Source organism: Prionailurus bengalensis, chromosome F2 (assembly GCF_016509475.1).
Source record: "Prionailurus bengalensis isolate Pbe53 chromosome F2, Fcat_Pben_1.1_paternal_pri, whole genome shotgun sequence".
Classification (NCBI taxonomy): domain Eukaryota; kingdom Metazoa; phylum Chordata; class Mammalia; order Carnivora; family Felidae; genus Prionailurus; species Prionailurus bengalensis.
The window spans coordinates 79,722,307-79,746,616 of record NC_057353.1 but is presented as its reverse complement, the minus strand read 5'-3'; the positions used below and the strand labels follow the sequence as shown (position 1 = coordinate 79,746,616).

The 24,310-nt window shown below is 61.5% G+C and overlaps 1 protein-coding gene across 4 annotated transcripts in view; it reads left to right on the top strand.

Annotated features, from left to right (window-relative positions):
• TRAPPC9 (trafficking protein particle complex subunit 9) overlaps positions 1-22,513 on the top strand; it is a 567,631-nt gene extending 545,118 nt beyond the window's left edge. For all 4 annotated transcript variants that reach the window (XM_043601844.1, XM_043601846.1, XM_043601845.1 and 1 more), the window contains 2 exons: positions 21,134-21,354; positions 21,885-22,513. In XM_043601844.1, coding sequence (XP_043457779.1) covers positions 21,134-21,354; positions 21,885-22,052 — 389 coding nt within the window. In that variant the 3' untranslated portion in view covers positions 22,053-22,513. The remainder of the gene's footprint in view (positions 1-21,133; positions 21,355-21,884) is intronic.
• Positions 22,514-24,310: the final 1,797 nt, after the last annotated feature.

Sequence of the window (24,310 nt, the reverse complement as noted above, 5' to 3'; positions counted from 1 at the left end):
CAGGCTCCGGCCTGCGGTCGTCCCCGTGACCTGGGCTCGCAGATACAGGGCTGGGGTTGGAACCCAGGCCCGTTATCGGTCAGTCCACACCCTGCCCGGTATCGTCCAGGGTCTCCCCGTCCTGCCTAGGCCTGGGGTGGAGCGCGTGTTAACCCTTCAGCCGGGCTTGTGGGGGGGGGGGGGTGTGCGGAAGCCGTGTACCATGAGAGAGAAGGTGACGCTTGTTGAAACAGAAGGGAGACTGTTCCAGACCATTGCTGCGGGGGTCAGGACGACGGAGAGTGGGGAGAGATGAGGCCCACGTCTGTCCGTGTGCGACAGCCGGGACTGGAGGAGTCAGCGGGTGGAAGAGGCACCAAGAGGAGACGTGGGGCAGGCCATGTGCTCAGACGCTGCGGGCAGGGGTCTCCCTAACCCGTCTCGAGAGGGTGGATGGTGCCAGCTGGCAGGCCGCGGCCAGGAGGGCACAGAGCAGCCGGGCTGACATTTGCCCGGGCCGGGGGGGATGGTCAGCCGCCGCCAGGCACGCCCCTCAAATTCCCTCGGGGTCCCCAGCCCACACTCCTGGTCTCCTCAGGGCCCGTGCAGCCTCACCGCTCCCATCACCTCACGTTTGCGCTCACTTCTGTCCCCCCACCGCCACCCCTGTGGACCCCGCCCTCTGCTTTTCCTCACGTCCCCCCGCTGCCCAGCTGAAGGCCCGCCGCGCGGCCCCCCGATGCTCCTGGCCCACAGAGGTCCACACTTGTCACCACAGCAGTCCCCAGGGCCTCCCTTCTCTGAGGTCTGGGGGTCAGCTCGGGGCCAGGCGCTCCGTCTAGAGCCAGTGGTGGCGGTGAGGGTTGGGGGGCTGGGGGGTGCACGACTAGCAGGAGCAGGAGAGGCCGGCCACCGAGGGAAGGTGGTTTATGGCACCTCCTGGATGGCCGTTCTGGGCCTCGACCATAGTGCAGGGCTCTCCGGCCACACCGCTGCCCATGAGACTGCTGGGCACATCTGCCCTGTCCTGCCCACTGTCCTGCCCACCGCCGAGTCAGCTTCTGGAGGCCCAGCAAGGGGCCCATTACCCAAGGATCTTCCTGAAAAGCACAGGCCCTGCTCAGTGCTGATACACGAACCTACCACTGTGTTCTGAGAAATGGAAAACAGCAATCTGTCTGGAGACCTCACTGTCCCCTGAGTGCTTGCTGGGGCCGTGGGGGTGGGAGCACGGGGTGGGGGGGAGGGCAGAGGAAGCAACAGGGCTGTGTCTTGTAGCAACATCAGGGAGACCCAGCCCCCACCTGCTGTCGCTCAGCATCCCAGAGAGTGGTTGATGGCACAACCCCGGGACCCTTCTCTGGGGCTGGGGGGCCAGGAATGGTCAGTTAACCGTCCCCCATCCCAAAACAGTGGAGGCAGGTAGCTGTGGGCCCATTTTGGGAAGGACAGGATTACGGGGGAGCACGACTGGGGCTCTGAGAAGTGCCAGGTGATTGTTGCTGGACCGGAGAGTCGAGGCCCTGGGCTGGTACCCTGGCAGGGGTGGGGGCCCACGGCTGCTGGCTGGAGGCGGGGCCAGGGGTCATGGGGGCTCCAGGCGTCAAATGGGAGGCTTTCAAGCTCCTGGGGGGTGTTTTCTCTTTCATAGAAAAAACTGTCCAAAGACTTAGCTTTAGTTTTAAAAACCCATTTAATTTATGACATTAAATTCCAAATCTCAGCTCTTCCGTAAGCCCTTCACGTGAACTTCTGTGTCTTGCGATGTCGTTTACGAATCTGGTATTTTTAATAGTCTCTTTTAGGGGAGCCTTTGATTCCATTTGGCCCATTTGCAGACTTGCTTACATGCAGTTTAAAATGTTTAAGGCAGTTTATTTATAACTTTAACGTATCGGATTCTGTACATCTTCTGACATGGGTAAAACACACACGACGTAAAACCACGTAAGCATCTGTGCGGCTGAGTGACATCACGTGCACTGTTGCTGACTAGCTGTCCCCCCGTCCAGCTCCAGAACTGCCCAAAACCCACGCCCCGTCCCCAGGATACACTCCCCACGCACCCCCCGGCCCCTGGATCCCCCACCCTGCTGCCCTGCGCATCACAGGCGGGAGGGCCGTCCCTCCTGCGTCCTGGGTCTGCGTCCGCCTCCCTGCCGGGACCTCGTCTCTGCGGCCGCACAGCCAGTGTGAGCGCCAGCATGGTGGGAGGGTCTGTACTTGAACCAAGCCCGGGCATTGGCGTTTCGCCTCCGTGGCGAGACGGGCAGGGCGACACGTACTCCCTCAGATGAGCAGACAGAGCCCAGCACCACAGGCCGCCTGCCCACAGCAGACCCTGTGGTGTGAGCCCCAGCTCCTGCCAGCAGGTGCAGGCCACTCCCAGGCCCGGGTGCTCAGCTGGGTGTGTCGCAGGACTGCCTCGTAAGCAGAACGGGGCAAAGACTGGTTTGTGTGTAATTCCCCTCCCGGCCGCCCTCTCCTCTGTAGGAGGCCACCTCAGGGCCCCGGGCACAGTCCCTCCTTTGTTTAAAATAATAAATGAGGTTGCTCTGGCAGGATGACCTTTTCAATTCCTGGAGAAACCTCCCAGCCCCAGGGCCCACGGTAGCCTCCGGGAGCACGTCTCGCTGTGGGAAGCGTCCCTGCCCTGGGCCGGGGCGTCCCCTTGGGACGACAAGGCATGTCTGCCAGCAAGCGTTTATTGAGCGCCTACTAGGTGCTCGACTTGTGGGCAGCACGGTCAGTCTGGAAGTGGAACGAGTTCTGCCCTGTGCTCAGGGTCATCAAGCAGGCTCGGAGAGACCAAGCCCAGGAACAGGGTACCCACGACCCAGGGCAGCGCCCAGCCTCACTCAGGACGAGCCCAGGCACACTCACAGGCCAGGAATCATGCCCATTAGCAAGAGCGTCCACCCTCTCCTTGTCTTCTGGCCACACAGCACACTAAAGCTCCATTGGACGCTGACTGCTCCCATCTCTGTGCGGGCACCAGCCGTGGCAGGGTGTCGTCGCCATGAGAGGGTGGGATGGCCCCCCTGGTCTCTGCATTGTTAGGGGGAGCACCTGCGCTCACCAGCCACAGCCCGGCCAGCAGCCCCAGAAGTGGACAAGCACCTGAGCCGAGGGCGCTCTCGGAATGGCACGCACGGGCCCCGTCAGGGCGGCCACGGACACCTTCCAGGACCGTCAGCACCAACGAGCACAGGCCAAGCGTGCTGGTAGTCAAGGCTGCCTGCTGCCCCTGGAAGCGTGTGATCCCGGGTTCCGGATTCGCCTCGAAGCGTGTGCTCCGTGTGATCCCGGGTTCCGGATTCACCCAGCACAGAATGGCTAAGGAGCAGGCCCACCAGCGCTGGGCCAGCAGAGGGAAGCAGGGTGCACACAGGCCCACCGGCACAGAGCTCGCCGTCCCCGCCTGCCTCTCCCCCTCTGCTCTGCCAAGCCACGGTGCCCTCCTGGCTGCCCATCTCCTCACCCGCTGGTCCACTGGCCCCTGACCACCAGAACAGGTGGCCCTGCCGGTCCTTCCTGGGCCCCCAGGCCATGACAGCACCATGTACCCCAAAGCTTCTGTGGTTCACCTCCCGTAATCACCAAAGGGTGCTGTGTGCATGTGGTGCTTTGGTCCATTTTACAGCAAGACATTCCGCCAGGGTTTAAGTCTCCAGCCCAAACTGGAAGGCTGGCTGTGTAACACCAGGAGGCAAGGGAGCTGTACCTTTGGCTTACATCCTGGGTCGAGATCCCTGGCCCGTACTGGGGTGGAGACTGGCTCACTGTGCCCTGTGCGAGGCAGGGAGGAGCCAGGCTGAGGTGCTGGCCCACGAGAGCTCTAGAGCGGGGATGGTCCCCAGGGACTAAGGGTCAGGCCTCATCACCCCGCTCCAGCAGTCCCTGGATTTAGGCAGCCTGGAGAAGGAGATGTGACCTTGGGTGGGGCAGTGCTCCTAAGTCCAGGCTGTTTACAGGTAGCACTGCCAGCACTAAGGCCTCACTCTGGAGCGGTGCCTGGGATGGGGACCGCCAATGGCCCCCACAGACCATGCTCCTGGGGGCAGCGCTCCTGTCTCTGAGGGGGTACATGTAGTCGTCTAGGGTTTATGCTGTCAGTGCGTCTGTGGTGACATTTGCTGCTGATTAGGTGGCTGAGACCAGGCAGGGGAAGGGCTCTGCAGGCCGCAGGTGACTGCCACATCTTACAGAAGGAAACCGAGGCCCAGAGACCGAGGGCAACCTTGGCTGTGCCACTGAGCGATTACTGCCTGCTCGGATCCCCCAAGCCACATGAACCAGGACTGCTCCAGAGTGTCTCTCTGTCCCTGTGGTTCTCAGCTCACAGGTCCATACTTGGCATAATGCAGTCAGTTCAATGCAGCAAATGTTTATTGAACGCCTACTAAGTGCCAAGAAATGGGCTTGGGAGGTACAGACAATACGGTTGTGTTGCAGCTGAGGAAACAGACCAACAGATAAGTGAGCCACCGTATAAGCCAGCTGTGACGCTGTGAGCGGGAAGGGGGTTGACATGATCCATCCGGTGGTGTGCAGAGGGCAGGCACTTTCCCTCAGTCCCCATCTGCCTTCAGTCTGTATTCCAAGTAGGATTCTGGAGCTCCTAAAATGAGTAGCTCTCCAAAGGGCAAGCGACTAATAAATGGCAGAGGGGAGACTCAGTGTGGCCTATTTGACTCAGGCAGTTGAGTAACGGCACAGTCAAGGCCCCAGGAAAACATAGGAAAATGTGGAAGGAATAAGAAAGGCTTGTGTTGGAGACAGTAGTGCATTTAGGCCCTGAAGGGGGAATGAGAGTTTAGCAGGCACTGGGGTTATCCCACCCTGCAGGATGAACAGAGCAAATTAGTAAAGGGGGGAAATGCACTCAAGAAGTATGTTGGAAAGTGAATGACAGAGGGAGGGAGGATGGATGGATGGTGGGTAAATGGATGGATAGATGGATGGTGTTAGATGGACAGATGCATGCTGGGTAGATGGATAGGTAGGTGGACAGATGGTGGTGGATGGGTGAGTGGTGGATGGATGAGTGGGTGAGCGTATGGATGGGATGGGCGAGTGAGTGGGTGGATAGATGGGACACGTAGTCTGATGTTGGTTGAGTTTATGAAGACAGAGATGAAGCATCCAGATCCTGTGGGCACAGGAACCCCAACAGCTAGGCAGATTAAAAGGAGCTGTGGGGGTCACCTTAGCTGGGGGCACAACAAAGCCATGGTCGACAACTTCAGTAGGTGAAACAGAGGAGCCTGATCCTGTTGCCAATGGGTACGTGCTGGTGTTGGGAGCAGGTGGGCAACACACAGAGACAGAGAAATGAGTAAGGGCCAGAGGATGGCCCTGATACCTAGAGCAAGGATGCTTATGGGTGACCTGGTTTCTGGAAGGGCCGGTTTTGTCTGAGAGCCAAGTTGTGGTCAGTTCCAGGAGCTATAATCTTGACCCCTGAGCATCCCTGGCCTCTTGATCCCCACAAAGATGTGTTCTGTTCAGTTCTGGCTGCTGGTCGTTTCAGAGCTGAGAAATCCTTTGTGATTTTCAGACTGATAGCTGACAGAATCGGGCCAGAAGTTTCAGACACATGGCCAGGTGGGCCGACCCAGTGGGCTACCCATAACCTTTTGCTGGGATGGGCTGGACTCATTTCAAAATCTTTTTTTTTTTAAATGTTTATTTTTGAGAGAGAGAGAGAGAGACAGAACATGAGCGGGGAGGGGCAGAGAGAGAAAAAGGGAGACACAGAATCCGAAGCAGGCTCCAGGCTCCGAGCTGTCAGCACAGAGCCCGACGCGGGGCTCGAACTCACAAACCGCGAGATCATGACCTGAGCCAAAGTCGGATGCTCAACAACCGACTGAGCCACCCAGGCGCCCCAGGCTGGACCCAATGGCATATTGGTCGGCTTAGCAGGAAGCAGACCAGTTATTCCTCAGGACGGCCTCTGCAGCCCCGCTGACCGGCCCCGGCGCTGCCCTTGAAAAGGCCTCCTCCCCTCTTGCTTGGCCTCTGCAAGCCTCCGAGCAGAGCCCTGCCTGAGCTGCCTGGTGGAGGGGCGAGGGCTCTTGGCTCCTGTGCTGGAGTCACACTCGGTGCCTGTGGGTCCACGGGGCAGTCTTTCCTGCCTGTGTCACTGGCTGCCGCTGCCGCAGGGAACAGATGAAGGCACGCAGAAGGAAGGAGTGTGAGCTCTGCAGATTGAATCTCAGCTCTGGCAGGTGACCTGACCTCTGTGTGCCTCATCTGTCAAATGGGGACAGTAAGACTCCTTTGTCCTATCGCCCTTGTGAGGCTTGGTGGGATCATCCGTCCAGTGGACTGAGAACAGTGCCAGGTGCACAGGGAGCCTTGAGAGAGTGGGAGTCAACGTGCTGTAGTGGTGGCCACTGCAGGGGGACTTTGGGAGTGGGGAGGCCAACGGTGGCCACAGGAAGGCGCCGTCCCTCCCCTCACACATCCCTTCATTCACAGGCACTCGCTGGTCAGGAGATGGGCGACCCTCAGCCCCTGCCTCTGGGGCTCCCAGTGTATGGGGACACAGCAGGGATAGGCGGGGACAGCCGGGGTCACCCAGGCTGCAGTTCGGAGGACGTTCAGAGCTCCAGCACCCCCACGCTGCGAGCGGGACAGTGTGCTTGCGTAGGCCTGCACGCAGAGAGCACCCTGCTCTCTGCAGCCCTTTGTCGTCCCGCATCCCTGCCGGGTGGGCATTCTCGTCCCATCCTACAGATGAGGAGACTGAGGCTTGTCAGTCCTCGTCCACAGCAGCTCCAGGCAGGGCCCTCTGGGCGTGTCCTTCCTGCTGAGCATTCTCTGCAAACCTGTGGCTGCTGTGTGTTGTCTGTGTGGTCACAGGACCAGGGAGCCCTTCCTCCAGGGATAGCTGTGCGGAAGGCTCCGGGTCGGAAGCTAGGTTGCCCTGGCGGGGTCATCCACACTTGCTATGGGATCAGTGCCCCCTCGAGGCGGCACAATGACAGCTGTGACCCGCAGCAGCCACTCACGCCATCAGGACGGCGCCCCCCAAGAGCGTACTGCCTGACCTGGTGGACAGCTGCCATCAGAGTGGCCCCTCAGGACACATCCCTCAGGCCATGGGGAGATCCCAGGACTCCCAGACCCCGCCCTCCCAGGCCTAGAACGTGCATTCAGAGAAGCCACCTGTCGGTGGAGACAGGCCAGAGGTCTTCCCTGAGAGCAGAGGCCCAGAGGCCTGCTGTGGGGTCTGCCAAGGCCCTTCTCCGACTCTGTCGGCCTGGATGCCCCCTCAGCCTATGCCCAGCTCAGCCCCAGGGGTTGTACGTGCAGGGGTGCTGCCTGGCCCCAGGCTCCTCCTCTGCACACCCGAGAGGACCCAGCCAACACAGAGGGGCAGCGGCCTGAGGACATGTGTCTCTGTGCCGGGGTGGCGGGGGCCGAGAGGCCACGGAGGACCAGCAGATGGGAGCTGGCCAGGGCCCCAGGGAGACCTGCCTCGGGGATGCGGTAAATACACACACGTTTGCAGGGCATATGCCTCCACCGGGGAGAGCTGGGATCTCATGCACATCCTGCCCTCTGGGGCCTCTGGGATGTTCAGCCCTAGTCAGAGAAGCCCAGGCTGGGAGCATTGCTCCTGGGGCCTCAGTCAGGGGGATCGCTTCCGACGAGGGTCTTCAGGTCCAGCAGGCATCCCACGTGCCACCCTGGGACACCTGGGGCGCCTAACCCTCAGGCGTCTCTGCCCTGACGTCCCCCTATACCGTCCTGGGGTGGGCTGTGGGCTGGTGGGCTCCTTGCCCTGCCCTGGGTCTATGCAGGGCTCAGTCTCCCCCTACTCCGTGAGCTCCCCGGGCCTGCCACCCCCTACGCATTCCTGCACTGCCGGCCCTCGCCCCGGGGGAAGGCAGAAGGCGAGGGGCCTGCCCCCTGACCGTGTCCTTGTGAACCAAAGGCAGTGATGGACTCCCTGGGGCACCCATTCTCATGGCCGGGAGCAGCCCTGACCCTGTTCCCAGTTAAGCACAGGGCAGCAGGCTCACCAGCACCCTGTTTGTCCAGCTGCCCCTGCGGTTTGGCCTCTCCGGCCGCTCGGAAGGTTCTTTGGTGGCCCAAGTCGTTCCCGACTGACTGTGTGTGCTCCGGGACGCTGTGGTTCTGCGGCAAGCTTGGGCTGTTGCCACTCGAAGAGTCTGTCCGACATGATGAACGTTGACCCGCCAGATGTCAGGCCCTGGGCTGTGTGTGGGAGTGGGGGGAGGCCCCTGGCAGTGTCTGGTATACTGTGGGAGCAGACGTCCCACCCTGGCCCAGTAGAAAGAGGGGTCTGGACGTGCACTTGGAGGGGCTGAGCCCAGGCATGAGAACCATAAAGTAATAGCCCGTTTTGAGATCATCCAGCCCGTTCCTCTCATGTAGCAGATAAGGAAGCAGACAGGGAAGCTCAGAGAGGTTAAGCGATTTACCTAAGGTCACGCAACAAGCGGTGGATTGGCTGAGTTCATTCTTCAGTTAGCTCAGTGAACGAACCCTGAGCCCCTACCCTTGAGCAGCTAGTCTCCGCCCGAAGGCAGTCTGTCAACAGAAAACTCTTGAGTAGGGGCAGTTCCCGGTATGGCAAGGAGCTGGCGTGGGGCCGGGTGCGGTATGTAGGAGGTCTTCCAGGAGGAGGTGCTGCTTGAGCTGAGTTTTGAAGAGGCCAGTAGGAGTCAGCGAGGGGAGGCTCTGAGGGGCACTGCATATGGCTGTGGGGGGTTGACATGTGGAGGTGGTCTCAGAGTGCTGGGGGAGAGCGACCACAGGGAGGGAGAAGCAGACCGCCTTCACCCTGGTCTGGACTACTCCGCAGGAGCAGTCGGCATCATTCATTCCTGCGTCCCACGTCACTTGATGTCTTCTCTCCGGAAAACCCTCTGTCTTCTGCTGGGCAGCCGAGGAGGCCGGAGTCCTGGCTTTGGGGCCTGGCCGGTGGCAGGCCTGCAGATCCTGGTGGAGGCCCCGTGTGAGCTGGCCCCGCAGGCGAGGGGGTCCGAGGCCGGGATGGCGTCGTGCGGTGAGAGCAGGGCTGGGTGCAGGAGTGCGGAGCTGTGCCAGGGCTCCCCGGGTGGCGGGGCTGGCTCTGTGTAGAAAGGCCCGAGAAAAGATGAAACCTGAGAGAGTGACAAGGCACAGACATTGCTCGGGGACCGGGGAGTCATTTCACACTCTCGGAAAAACGAGTCTTTCTCCTTCCCCTTCCCCTTCCCCTTCTTCTCAGAAAGACGTCTTTGCCTAATGCTACCAGCCAGCAGGCACGTCCTCCGTGGTTTTCTCCCCTTTGATCTCCGGTTGTCTCAGCGTGTCCAAATCCAGGCGGTTGAAGGGGGCGGGCTCACTGGAGGCTCCTCTCCCTCGGCCGGTGTGTTCCCTGTCCCCTGGGAAGGAGCGGGGACCCGGCTGCAGTGCACCCAGCGAGGCCTCCGAGCCATGCTCCCGAGTGCCGGGAGCTTGGGCACACGAGCGCTGGAGGCCTGTGGGTGTCACGGCTCGGTGTTGTGACAGCCGCAGCTTTCAGGGACCTCACACCAACCTTATTGTGTTTAGGGTTCATGCTGTTCTGGGGGGGGCCTTTCTGGAGCTCGGTGGGGGACCCCAGTTCTGCCCCTTCTGTGGCCCCTCTCTCCGCTTCTAGTCCTCTCCGTGGAGATGTGGATTGTGGGACGGATGTGTTTGTGGGCCAGGTTTGGGGGGTGTCATTTCCCCAGCTGTGCCCTGAGCAGGACTCAGTCCCGTGTTCACACTCGCTGCTGTGTGCCCAGGAGGAAAGGGCATGGCTTGGTGAATACCCGGCCGGCCTCTGCCACCACAACCTCCTCAAGTTCAAGCAAGTGTTCCTTGAGGGAAGAGCAGGGAGGGCTCCCTGGTGGAGGGGGCTTATGAGCAGGGCTTTGAGATGCAGAGCTGGGAGGTTGCGTGCCAGTGAGAGGAAGCAGGAGCCCAGCACAGACGGCAGGGTGGGCGCAGACAGCTGCAGGCACCGCCGTGAGCGTTGAGCCCTCGGGCGAGGGGTGTGCACCGGCTCTGGTGCCTGGGGGACCCGGGCTGGGGCTCTGCCCTTACTCACAGCCTCTGCCACTGAGGTAGCCGTGTCAGTGTGCTCCGAGCCACTGCCTTGCGGTCCCCTGCCCCAGGCCCCCATTCCTGTTGGGCAGGCTCCGCCCTCGCCCGCGTGTGTCTCCTCCACTCCACGTGTCAGGTGGTGCGGGCGTGGTGCCCGCATTCAGCTGAGGAAGCAGCTTCTGAAGGGGCTCACCTGGCCCTCCACTTGGCATCTGAGCTCTGCCATCTACCTGTGTGGCCTAAGGGCACCGGCCTGGAGGCTGTGGAGGGTGTCTGCGGCTGGGACCCCAGACCGGTGTGCGGTGTTGGGGACGCGTGTTTCTCCCTGTGTTCGAGGCGGTGGTTCGCCGCGGTCCACAGGCAGCCGCGGGCCGCGCCAGGATGCAGCCCGAGACCTGTCTGCTGGGGGCAGCGCTCCCTTCCTGCCAGAGCTCGCCCCCACCCCTACCCTGGACTCCGCCCCCTGAGCCCCCTGCAGCACTGGACGCCCTGTGCCAGGCGTGCTGATGGCCGGCCGGGTTCAGGAGGCCGGAGAGCCTCTCGGTGAGAGAATTCTGAGTGGCACGGGCCTCCTCTGCCAGTCCAACCCGCCTTAATTTTAATTTAATTCCCTTTAATCTTTAATGAAAAGTTGTAAAAGTAAATTATTTACCCAAGAGAGCCAAACGGCTCCTCAGGAGCTGTTCTCCACTTGAGGGTAATTACACGTGTGGGCCTTGAACAGGCTCCCTCCCTGGATGCCGAGGAGGAGGCATTCTGGTTTATGAACTAATTAGCTACCTCAATAACTGGTAAAAATGCATGCCATTTGGTGGATTGAGAGCAAAGCTCCGGCCTCATCTGGTGCACACCCTGACAGTCACCGATGGGGGCAGAGAGAGCCTGTGTTCCAGCCCCGTGACCCGCAGGAACCCCGGGAGCTGAGCTCTCCGAAAACAGCACTGTGGTTCTGGGCAGACAAGCCGGCCCTCCTCCTGCCGGCCACTGTCCATCTCCGGCCAGCTCCGTCCGAGCAGCACACCCGACGGAAAGACTCGCTTCCCCCAGTGCTGGAGGCTCACAGAGCCGCGGCAACAGCGAGGGGGCTGTGTGGTCTGTCACCCCCTCCCCAAGCTGTGCGCGGCCTTTCTGGGCATAATACTCTTGTCCCGAACACCATCACCCCCCCTCCTGGGCGTGTCCATGCTTCTAACCTCTTTTCTAAACCCTCTCTCAATATACAAGAAAGCAGCAAAATTAAACCGGAAATTCCTTGACTAAAAGGGACCATATTTGGCATAATTGGTCAAGACCTGTAGGAGAGGGTGTGTGTGTGTGTGTGTGTGCGTGTGCACACATGTGTGTGTACGTGTATAGACTACAACACGGCTCACTGAGGGCCGACGTGGTGGTCTAGATTGGTACACCATTGGCTCTGGGCTTCCTAACAGCCAAAGAGAAAAGGTCAGTTACTTGGCTCTTGTTGGTAAAGAGGAAAGATATGGCAGTTGACTAGAACATTGGCATTAGAGAAAATTCTCCACTTTTTACTGGATTCTTGGAAACTGCAGAGTTGCCTGCTAGATGTGCCCCCAGGACAGCCGCCCAGCTGCTGCCAGGGAGGAGGGTGCAACCCGGGGCCTCACCTTACCTCTCCTCCTATCCCAGGATTCGCTTGTCTGTCCACTTGAAGTTCTTCCGCTTCATTTAAAGAGTGACAAAGCTTCTCAATTAATGCCTGAGCCACGCCTCACCTGAATCAAATGTGACTGTAAAATTTAGGCCCACCCCAAATTTATGTGGACGAGAAAAACGTGTGTCCTGTGAAGTTGAAGTTTCGCGTCTGCTTTAACTTCCAAAACCTGAGACACCTCAGCTGTTCTTGGGTCTTCACCTAATTGGTGTCTATGGCTTTGTTCTTACGTCCTTGAATTTTTCTTTATCCCAAATTAGACACCTGTGCCTAAAGTCTACTTGGCCATCCCATCTCTTACCATCAGCAAAGGCAGGGAGAGGCGAGTTGTGGGGGGAGGGCGGGGAGGGCGTCCTTGCTAGGAGTTTGAGCTCAGCTGGCCGTGGGAGCCTGGTCCTAAAGGAGAAATGAGCCGGTTGTCACATACGCCAGTTGAGCAACAGGTCCACCCTTTTTACCCCTGAAGGTGATTTGCACATGATCTTGGGGCAGACTGGTATTTCAGGAGGTCCCGCCCCGGCTTCCTCTCCTGCCCTCCCTGCTCCTCTGTGCTGCCCGCTCTGGGTGAGACTGTGGACGTGGGCACATCGCCATTATATGCTCAGCGCCACCCCAGACCCAGAAAGCCAGACACTCGGGACACAGCACGGCCAGGAAGTTCTCTTTTGAAAAGTCTGCTGTGGGTCGGAACCCCCCAGGGCTGTTCACAGCTGGTTAGCAGATGTCTCCTGATTGGCCAGGAGCACGCCTCTGCCCGTGACCCCTCACACAGCCTCTCTGCACAGAGCACACTGGACAGACAACCATGGGCCTCGCAGCCAAGCCTGACTGCCTGCCTGCCTACCTCTGACCTGCGCATCCTTGGGATCATTCTCCTCGCGGAGGCCCCCCTGCAATTCTGTGACCCCCGCTTCCAACCTGCCCCTCGCCTGCAGCCACACTCTCGGTCCCTGCTTGTCCCAGGGTCTGGTCCTGGGCTCCGGGAGGAGTGGGAGCTAAGGGCTTGGGATTCCAGAAGGTTCTCACAGCTATGCAGGGTGAGTAACGACTTCACAAAAGAGCCCTTCGGAACACCCACCCACCCCGTGGGGCAGCAAGGGCCGCTGCGGCATGACCAGACGTGGCCAAACCAGAAATACCCAGGAAACCATCGGGAAATGTTCCTTCATCCCCACTAGGGTGGCTGGAACCAGAAAGGCCACAACAGCAGGTGTTGGGAGGCTATGCAGAAACCGGAACCCCGTGCACTGCGGGTGGGAGTGTGAAACAGTCCCACTGCTGTGGAAAGCAGCCTGCTGGCTCCTCGGGTTAAATATAGTCCCCATGTGACCCGGCGACTCGACTCCAAGGTATGTGCCCTGGGGTGACAAAGACCCGCATCCACGCAGACCGTGCCCACGGGAGTCCACGGTACCGCTGCTCCTGACAGACGTCAGTGGACACAACCCAAATGTTGGTGACGGATGGACGGACGGATGAACAAGGTGTGGTATGTCCACATGGGAGCCCTGTCCTGTGGTAGGAAGGATGACCCTTGACGGCAGGATGCTGAGTGAAACCAGGCAGACACAGAGACCACATATGCATGATTCTCCTCCTGGTGAAGTCCAGAAGAGCCAGGACGTCGGTCGGTGGTCATTCAGGGCTGGGGGAACGGGGAGGAGGGGTGAGGCTAAGGGAATGGAGGTTCTTCTTGCAGCGATGAGAACATCCTCAAATCGTCTGTGGTGATGGCTGCACAGCTCTGGAAATGTACTAACAACATTGAATTGTCCCCTGTAAATGCAAGAGCCGTGGGGTCTGTGAAGTCTATTTCAGTAAAGCTCTGGAGTGCAGGGGTGCAGGGGGAGCTCGGCCCGGCCCACCACGCAGCAGGGCCAGCTCCCGAGACTGTCCACACCAGCGAGGGTGCCGGCCCGGCGGGTTGTTCCGGGCACTGAATGAGACAACACCGTGGAGCCTTCGAGCAGGAGCTAGGATACAGCGGGTGCTCGAGGAACCAACAAGAACAGGGAAGCCAGTGCCAGGCGTACCGGAGGCCTGGCTGCAGGGGCCGAGTCGGGACAAGCCCCTTCCACTGCGCTTTCCACCTTCTCTGGGCTTCTTCGGATCATGGAAACTTCTGGGGTGAAATGCACGCAGTAGATTGGTGCATCCCCAGGACCGTACCTCCGCATCTCCAAGGCACCAGGAACAGGTTGCTCCTTCCTGGCACCGCTTGCGAACTGGAGCAGAGCTCAGCAGAGTCAGCGTTTGACAGGAACCCAGGCAGGGACCTAAACTAGCCCCGTGTCTGCCTCCCGGGAGCCTTCGTGGCCAAGCAGAGCTGCTCCGGCCCCTCCTGGGGAGAGATAGGAAACTGACGCTGGAGGGCAGAGACCTGTCCCAGAAGCGGGACCCCGGTCTCTCATGCCAATTCCGAGACCTGGATGACGGGCCCCCCGTCCAGGCGGTCTCCCCTGGGAACTTGGGGGCAGCTCCTGCTTACCTCACTGGCCCACAGCAAGCTCTCCAGGGGCCAGGCCGTTGGGCCCAGGCCCTGGCAGCTGCATCAGCTTCCTGCACCTCAGGGTCCCTTAGCAATAGTCACACCGCTCTGTGTGCCCTCCAGTAGGGACAGGAGGTTGCCATTCGAGGGCTTGGCCCCGAGTAAGACACCAGCAGGTGGGGGCAACACCTGGGGTCCTACCCCCACCCGGGGTGCTCACCTCTCCCCCATCTCGTGGCTCGCTCCGCACCTCAACCCCCACCCAACGGTGGCTGCCCTCGGCCAAAGAGCAGGCTGGCACCGGCAGCTTCTTCCTCCTCGCGCCTCTCCAGAGTGGGCCCCCCGGGGCCCTTCCCTCATCCCTGCTTCTATTTATAGCCTGTGCTTCTGCCAGAGCCCGGGGACGTGCTGTAGCATAAACGTGGCAGCGGTTTCGGGAAGAATTCTGGGCCAGACAAAATTAAGTCCGTGACTCTGGCTGGTATTAAAAGTGAAGGAGAAGCAGGGCCGGGGGCGGAGGGAGAAGGTGGACCCGATTTACTGCTTTGAGGGAAGAGACTAATCTGCTCCCAGGAGAATCCTTACAACATGAGATTCTCCTGCATGAATAATGTCCTCCACGAAAGCTTGGTGGACGAGTCAGGGGCCCGGAGCCAGGAAGTGGCAGGTTGATCTGAACGTCCTCCCCACAGGGCACTTCAGGGACGTGGCCCAGTCGCCCTGAGTCACAAGTTACGGACGAGTGACTGGGGGCCTCAAGGGGGCAGGGCGTGGCAGCCCCAAAGCGCACACATGCATTCCTTCATCCAGCCTCTCAGTCACCCCGCAGATAGCAAGCAGCGAGTGCCCGCCTGGCCTGGTGCTGGGGACACAGCAGGTGCCAGTTCTCCCGGAGTGTCCAGGGAAGAAGGAACACAGTTAATATTAAACAAATGGGTAAACAAGAGATAAGATGTCGAGGGTGACGGAGGGGTCGTGAAGAGGAAAAAGGATAGGAAGACTTTTCACTGAGTGGTCCGAAATGGCCTGAGGACAGGGCCAAGGTGGCAAGGGTAGCAGGTGCAGAAGCCCAGGGCAGGTGCGTGCCGGGCGTGCTGGAGGGGCAGGAAGGAGGTCGTGTGGTTAGAGCAGGAAGTGGGGGACCCTGGCTGGAGCCACGCAGGGCCTGGGAAGCCAGGGTCAGTAGCCATGGTCTGATCGAACCTCCCTTTCATTCTGAGTATAAAGAGAAGCCACAGGCCAGCCAAGGGTCAACCAAGGGGGTGACAAGATCGAATGGCATTTTTACACCATCCCTTTGACTGTTGTGTGGAAAAGGGTAGAACAGGAAGTGTGGACACAGGGAGGCCTGCCAGGAAGCTGGCCAGGGCTAGGGTGGAGAAGGGAGTGGTGGCCACTGACCAGCGGTTGTGCCAATGGGCTGGGTGTGGGTGCCGAGGTGGAGTGGCCTCCGTGTGACCATCAGGTGCAAGGCGGGGCCCCTGTGATGACATCAGGCCCACCCAATACTCCAGGATCATCTCCCCGTCTCAGGATCCCTAATCTCATCACTGCCGCAAAGTGCCTTTGTCACGCGAGGGAACATATTCCACAGGTCCCAGGGATTATGATGTGGACATCTTTAGAGGGGCGTTATTCTGTCTCCACACCATCCCTGTGGCAGCAAAGCAGACTCAGGGTTCTGGAAGGTGGGACCCTCCAAAGCCGGAGACCTGTCTGTCCTGCTCTCTGCTCCCAGGTGGGAGTGCCCCGTGCGCAGCTGCTGGGCACCTGTCGCTGGCACGGGGTTGGGGGGCAGGTGGGCGCCTCGTGGGCTGGCCCCTCCCAGGGCTCCGCTTCCCTGAGGCTGGGACGTTCTGGGTCCCGGCCATGTGGCCTCACAGGCTGCGCGTCTGTCCCTTCTGTCGCTGGCTCCTAGCCCCTCGCTGCCAAGGCCCCGCTCCCCAGCGGCACCCAGTCCTCTGGGTGAAGGAGGGTGCTGGGGAGTCTGCAGTGGTGGGACAGCCCCACGGGCCCGACCTGTACCCCCAGCGTGGGTGCCAGTCACGGTGGTAACAGCACCAGTCAGACCAGCCCTGAGGCCACCGTGCACCCCCAGCTCCGCTCACACACACCCGATTCTCACAAAAGCCCCCGAAACGTGTTCTGCTGTCCCATCTAAAAGAGCAGAAGCCGAGGCTCAGAGAAGGCAGGCAGTGGCGGGTGCAGAGGTGGACGGCAGGATCACCCCACCCCGCCTGCAGAGGGACGTGGGGGGTGTCCCCACCAGTGTGGGGGGAACTGGGGCAGGTGGCCCTGGAGGTCAAAGGGGGAAACTGGCCCCACTCACACCGACCCCAGATGAGCCCACCCCGCACGCCATAGAAAGGCACCATGGTGGTCGTCGTGGGGGACACTCGAGTGGGGACGTGCCGCCTGCGTGGGACACATCACACACCTGCTGTCCCTGCCCACCTGAGGGGGCCGGCTGGCCGGTCCGCTGTGCACACAGAGCGGAAGCTCCTTGTCGCAGTCTTGCCGCGGTCCCAGGCTCTCAAGGTCCCAGTCTTGCCGTGAACGGGTAGACATTGCACCCGCCTTCCCCGTGTGAGGGCAGCGGGCTGACCTGGCGGGGAGGCCTTCACAAGGGCCTCTGCAGACGACTCGAACCGAGAAGCTGGAGCTGAGCCCAGCATGTGCCACAGGCCCGTGGTGACTGGGTGGTCTTCGTCCCCTCCCCGGCACGTTAGAAATGACTCCAGAACAGCTCGCCTTTGAGAAGTATTTAGTTATCCAACCCCATCCCCTTCCCGGTGAGTCCCGTGAACCACTGGCGGAAAGCTCAGTCTTCTCCTCTGGTCCCGGCTGCCTCTGCCCGCTGTGCCCAGAAGGGCCCTCCTCCCAGGACGGGACACAGCTGGCCCGGTTCAGAGCCAGAGCCCGGCGTGTGCTGGGGAAGCAGTGCCAGTGGGGTTACAGACCCCACCTGAGCACAGCCAGCATCCTCCACGTCCCCAGCATCTTTGGGCTTATCTTCAGCAGGTTTCTGAAATAGCCCTCGACCTCCGACCCCCGGGTCCCAGGGGAGACCGGCCTCACCACCCTTCTCGATTCAGGAAGCCTGTCCTTCTCTCAGGGAACTACAGCCCTCTGCTCTGCCCCGCTGTGTCCTCCCAGTGACCTGGGAAGGTTTGGTGCCCGGATCTGAGATACTGGACTGCAGAAAGGAAGGAAACAGCTGCTTTCTGAGCGCAGAAGTTCCCTGATTTGACCCTGGCAGTCATTATGGGTGCCAGGTCTGGGGGGGCACGCCCTGCGCTCCCAGTTTGCCTGGTACCAGGGGTTTTCTGGGTGCAGGACTCCCAGCCCTCAGGCCAGGATGACAGGGACAGTTGTCACCCTATGAGGGAAGACGCAGCAGGTGGCAAGACAGGTGGGTCCTGCCCCTCTGGAGGGCCACAGCCTGTTTCCCAGGGGCCCAACAGTCACATCTATGAGTAAGAGCCAAAGATCTGGGGGCCCAGCAGGGACTGCTCACCTCAGACCAGGGCAGGGAAGGCCTGGCTGGGTCCTCTGTTCTCTCTCTGGTCCTCAGCCCTACCCCAGGCCTCTGAGGCCAGGATCAGTATCCCAGCTTTGCAGATGAGGTGAAGGACACTCAGGTGGGCAGAGGCCTCTCCCAGGATGAAGGGTCAAGGCAAAGTTGACACCCCAGCCCAGTCTGCTGCTTAGCCAGGGGCCCGTCCCCCACCCCTGCTGCCCTGGCCTGGCCACAAGTCCCTGCTCCTTCTGGAGAGTGCTGAGGGAAGGTCACCACCAGTAGCTGCGTGCGGAGCCTTGTCTCCCCTGTCCCCTGCCAGGGTGGGGGGCGGAAGGCAGACAGAGCTGGAGGCCAGGGAAGGGTTAACAGCACCCACAGGCAGGCTGGGGGCCACTCTGCAGATGAGCCAGAGGCCAGTCCTCAGCTGCCCTAGCAAGCCCGCGACCCACACAATTCTCTGCAAGGAAAAAAAGAGCAGAGATGTAATGAGCCAGCCACCCTTCACTGATTTGCACATAATCGTGTCTTTCCCTTAATGGAACCACCAACCGAGGCGCCCTGACACCTGCTCCCTCCATTTTCCCCATTTGATTCGAGAGGTTTAGGTGGTGCCGGGTCACGTCCAGTTCAGTGTTGAGCAGACGTTAGGGTTACCGGGCTGGCCTGTGCCTGCACTTGGTGACAGCCTGTCCTCCGGGCCGTGTAGCAGTCGCCCCCCACCCCCCCCCCCCCGCCCACCGTTGCACACCTGGCTGTGTGGCTCAGCGTGGCCCAGCTCGTGGCCTGCCTGTCTGGACTGAGAACTTTCTGAAGGCTGGGACTTGTGCATTTCTCTGCTCCTGTCACCTTTGCTGCAGGTGCTAGCGGGATTTGTGGGGCGGGTGGCGAACATTAGAGCGAGTGAATGTTATCCAGTGATCTGGGGCGGGCGGCAGGGAGTGGGTTCTCCTCCTGGAGATGTGGGGTGGGCAGGGGGCGGGCCCTGGGGCTTCCTGGAGGTCAGTCTCCACTGGCGCCCCACACCCACACTCTCAGAGACATTTTCACTCGTGTCCACGCCCGACACTGTATCCCAGGAACGTGAGGCAGGAATCCAGACAGAGCTCAGTATAAAAATGTGTACATCGGGGATATTTATATACCGAAAAAGTGGACACGGCCTGCATGGGGCTGGGTGGGTAGATTAGTTTATTGCTTTAATGGAATCCCCTGCAGGCTTTGAAAATGTGCTCACGGAAACATCAACATGTGGAACACGCTTATCTTCCATGGTCCCAGAGAGCAGCTACCGGGCCACGGTACTGAAGACACATGGAAGTCGGCACCGTGACGCTGAGTGTGGCTGGGGGAAGGGCTGGGATTATGGGGGCTTATCAGAAAATGAGTTCTGTTTCTATGAACTTCCCAAGTTTTCCGTAACGTGTCGTAAAAGCTTGTGATTCTCAAGAAACAAAGGATGTGGGGGGCACTTCATCTCAGAAGGCTTCGCTGGAAGAACGGACTTGGTGGGAAATGTGGGGGGTTCTGGACCCGCAGCTCCCTCCCCCCACCCAGCTGCCCACGGAGCCCGTCCGGGCGCTCCCCCTCTCTGTCCACACTCACACGCACGCTGCCCCTCACGCACACTCACCCCACCCACACCCACGCTCTCACACGCATACTCCCACTCATGCACACTCATACGCACACCCACACTGTCACTCGCATGCACACTTGCACTCCCACGCACACTCATACACACACACATGCATGCTCCCCCCACGCAGTACTTACACACTCCCACCCATAACTTGCATGCTCTTACACACACGCACACACACACACACACACACACACACGCTCACGTACCCCGAGCCCTGGCTTGGCCACGCAGGGTCAGCTCCACAGATGCACACGCTCCCTGAGGACCGCACTCGCCCTGGAGGGAGGATCTCCCCCCCCCTCCATTCGAGGGCAGGCCACCCTGACCTTCCCCCAAGCCTGCGCCTCCAGGACCCTGAGTGAGGAATCAGCCTCGTGTGGATGCCTGGGCCCCCCGGCTGCCGGGCAGGAGGGTCTTTGCCACGCCCACCTGGCGACCCCAGCCGGCCCCCGCCGTGGGAAGTGGCGATAACGGGGTCACGCTCATGAACACGAGAGGAATCATTACATGGCGGGGTGGGCGGGAGCGCTTCTGTGGCTCCAAGCAGTCCTCACACGTGAGGACGTGCACACCTGCAGGTCACGGTCACGTCACTCCTCCATGGGCCCGTGGACGTGACAGGGAGAGGTCGGTGAGGCGGGCTGGCAGCCGCACCGGTACCGGGAGATGCAAGGTCCCGATGCAGCCTTAGGACCCCCTCCCTGACCCCCACGACCTCCTGACCCGCCGTGCCGGCGTCTAGGGCCGCCGTGAGAAGTTACCACCTGTGGGCTCCACGCAGCAGGGTCTGGAGGCCGGAAGGCCAAAGTCACGGTGCCGCGGGGCTGTGCTCCGCTTCGGAGGCCCCGGGGAAGGCTCCTTCCTGCGTCTTGCAGCTTCTCGTGCTGCGGCCCCCAGTCTCTGCCTCGTCTTCACAGGGGTTCTCCTCGGGGTCTGTTCTCCCCTTATCTGCCTGTCCTGAGAACGTCTCCTGCTCAGATCCCAGCCTGTGCCCCCGACCCCTGCCTCCAGGCAGGTCCCTCAGACCGCCCCCCCATCATCCCACTGGGATGTGCTGGGGCTCCGGGGGGCTGGGGGTCCCAGCATGGCACTTTCCAGTCCACCGGCCCCCACCCCCCTCTCCCCTGCACCTCTGCCCCCCAATCCCTGCTCTGCTCCTTGGGTTCCAGACCTTTCCCCAGCTGGCATCCTGTCACCTCTGGGGTGTCTGGGGGAAGCTGGGCAGGCCCTTCTGCGTGTGAATCAACAAGTGTGTGTGGCAGAGGCCCAGCCAGGTGCCTACTGGCTGTTCATCTTACAAACACCGTGTGCCACCCCTGCCACAGTCTTGCCCTGGGGTTCTGAGTCTCTCTCACCTGCAGGAGCCCCCATGGGCTGCCATCTCGGTTCAGCCCTTTCAGGCAGGAGCATCTGGGAGACCCCTAAATGACCTGGGGCCCCTCCAGCATGGCACACACCCTCTGGGTTACAGATCTGGTGCCCACACCTGTCTCCTCCAGCCTGCACATCAGGACGGCAAGGACCGGGCCACATGTCTGTGTCCCAGCACTCAGCCTACACGGAGGGGTTGGCTGCGTTCGTGGGGGAACAAGTGAGGGGGTGGATGGATGGATGGATGGATGGATGGATGGACGGACGGACGGACAGACGGGCGGACGGATGGGCGGATGGATGGATGGCTGGCTGGCGAGGCCAGCTGGGCGGTGCCCTTGACATTCTCGTGTCCTGTGACCCTTGCAGATGTGCTGGTGGACGGACAGCCATGTGACTGTGAGGCTGCAGCCTGCCGGGTGGGCGACCCTGTGCGTCTGGAGGTGCGGCTGACCAACCAGAGCCCACGCAGCGTGGGGCCCTTCGCCCTCACCGTGTCCCCCTTCCAGGACCACCAGAATGGCGTGCACAACTACGACCTGCATGACGCCGTCTCCTTCGTGGGCTCTAGCACTTTCTACCTTGACGCGGTGCGTGGCGGTCTGTGAGCCCCAGAGCGGCCCCCACGGCCACTGTCCCAGTGCCCCCTGCCTTCCCCTGGTGGGGACGGGGACTTCCCTGACTCACCGTGGGCCTCACGTAGCTCACTTCTCTGTGTACTGAGTCCTGGCCGTGAACCAGGATGGCGAGACCTGGGGCCTTACTGCCGCCATCCCCGGCCCCTGCCCCCCACTTCACGGCAGCCTGCGGCCCAGGAGAACGGGGGAAGTCCACTGAGAGCAGCCCTCACGCCACTGAAACGACACCTCCCCCCAGCCACTCCCCACCCTGCCAGCACCCCTGGATGGTCCAGGGAGGGAAGTGCTATGCTCCTTCCAGAGCCAGAAGCTAGAGCTCAGAGAGGGACAGCCACCTGCTTGGGGGAGCACAGCAGGAAAGCCCTTGGGGAGGGGCCCTCCCCCCCACCCCATTGCCCCCACATCCAGGCAGGTTCAAGGGTGTCCTGGTGGCATTGGGGGTTGTGCTGCTCTGGGCTGACATCGCTCCCTCTTCCCCACAGGTGCAGCCCTCAGGCCAGTCGGCCTGCCTCGGAGCCCTGCTCTTCCTGTACACGGGTGACTTCTTCCTCCACATCCACTTCCACCAGGACAGTGCGAGCAAGGAGCTGCCGCCATCCTGGTTCTGCCTGCCCAGCGTGCACGTGCGGGCCCTGGACGCACAGGCCTGAGCCCCTCCCGCCCCCTCGGGGTCCCTGTTCCTGTGGGCGCAGCTGGCCCGGCCTGGCCCCTGCCTTCCCTCCACCTGGCCCCGGTCTCGGCCCCTGCTCTTCCTCCCCTCTCTCCTGCGCGCCAGACACGGCAGCCTCACCCCTTCCTGGACTGGCCAGCAGGACCCTCTGCTGGAGCCTGGCATTAACCAAACCCCAGAGCGCAGCGCCCACCCGGCCCGGGCCCCGGGGTCCCTGCACCTGCTCCCGGGACCTGAGGATCACAACCCAGCCAGGAGAAAAAGACGGCACACGTGAGGCAGGGACCCCCCTGAGGCAGCCCCGGCAGGAGAGACGGCTTGGAGGGAGTCTGCCCCCAGCAGGCCGATGTCGGGGGGCCCGGGGCCATTCCCCGGCCGGGCCTGTGTGTCTGTGTGTCTGTGACAAGTTCTCCAATAAAAGGCCCGCCTTGCTTCTCTGCTGCTCCGCCTGTATCCACGCATCTCCTCGTCCAGTGTGGTCAGGGGGCCACCCACCCAGCCTGTCAGCCCCCAGCTCCGGTAGGGACACGGAACAGAAATCCCCATGTCACACATGGCTGGTGGCCCACGCGGTCGGGTCTATGTCTGTCCGTCTCTGCGACCCCAGCCCTGCCCTGTGCATGCACTCCTTGGGCCTGGGTCCCCGGCCCCTGTCACAGCACTGACTCGGGCCCCTCTCCCCAGCTCTGGCCGTCTCGGCCCCCCACTTTCCCTCATGGGATCCACACCACATCCTCTCCTTTCTCCCCTTCCACTCCCTCGGAGGACGTTCGGGAGTGACAGCGGGTATAGGTTGGGCTGGGCGTCCCTGGCCCCAGGGAACAAGCCCTGCTGAGGCCACGGCAGCCCTTGGCTGGTGGGGGCGGCTCTCCCCTAGGACTCCCCTCTTCCTCGCTCCCTCGGGGCCACCCGCCCCCTGCCACCTGCAGCCCTCCCTGCCTGGCGGGCCCCAGCGCCCCACTTCTGCCCCACCAGCTTTGCTTTTTGTCTGCCACACATCGCTCTCTGGGTGGGACTCCGGGGCCACCCCATTTCCACGAAGCCACCCAGACAGCGGGTATGGCACTGACTCACCCTCAGGGACAGAGGAGGAAGGATGGTCACCCATCACCCGTCCAGGAGGAAGGCCTGGGTGCGTTGACCCAGGGGGACCCTGTGACTTGAGAGGTGGGTGCTCTTTGAGGGGGTCTAGAGCCCCCTGGTCCCGATCAAAGCTGCGGGTTCAGGGTGGGGAGAACTTTACAAGCCCCACCTCATAAGAGGTCATCCGGTCAGTGCCCCCCTGTGCCAAGTGTGGCTGGGACATGTGGCCCTGTTGTGCATTCCCCAACTACCCTGGGCCCAGGGGCACCACCCCCCTCACGGGGTGGGGTGGGGGGGGAAGGCGGGGAACTGAGTCTCCACGTGCCTGGAGCACATGGCAGGAGATGGCCGAGTGGGCTGAGAACCCCACAGGGGTCCTCCCTGCTGCTGCAAGCCCTTGGCACCCAGGAGACAGCCAGGAGGGGCCGCCTTCCCCCACACTTCACTCTGAGGATGTGCGTCCAGGCCCTGGCCCTGAGGTCAGGCTGCTTAGCGGCTCCCACGGGAGGGTGAGTGGGGCCAGAGCCCAGCTTTGCCCTGCAGGCTCGTGCCGCCCAAGGGAGGGGCACCTGACTGAGATCGCACGAAGCTTCCGTGGGGACCGTGGTGGCCCGCGCCCGGCTCCTCAGCGTCCACCCTCACGGGACACGTCTCTCACTGAGCTCTGCTCTGAGCAGCCCCACCCCTACCCCCCGCCTCCAATCCCCCAGGCAGGAGGAAGCCTCAGCTTTTCAACAGAGGCCGACCCAGGAAGGGTCCGTGTCTGAGTCCCCACAGCAAGCCCTGAGACAGGAATCAGCCCAAGCAGCACGTCTAGGAGGAACCCCCACCCCCAGCCCTGTGGAGAGTGAGGGTCAAAGGGAAGGGAAAGGGCAAGTGATGGAACACAGTAGCAAGAGAGCGGCTGCCTCGGGGCCCCCAGCCTGCGCGTATACTCCATCCCCCGGAGTTGGTTCCTGCTGCCCACCTGCCGGGCACTACCAGATCGGCAGCCAATGCTTCCCCGTTGTCCCCGGGGCACTGGAAGTTCCCCAGAATCTTGGAGGCAGGGATGGGGAGTGGGGGCTTGTCCAGGGCCATTTTCTGAGACGGGCTGGGTGTGGCATAGCAATGATATCCCACTGCTGCCCCCACTTCCTGACACAGGCCTCCTAC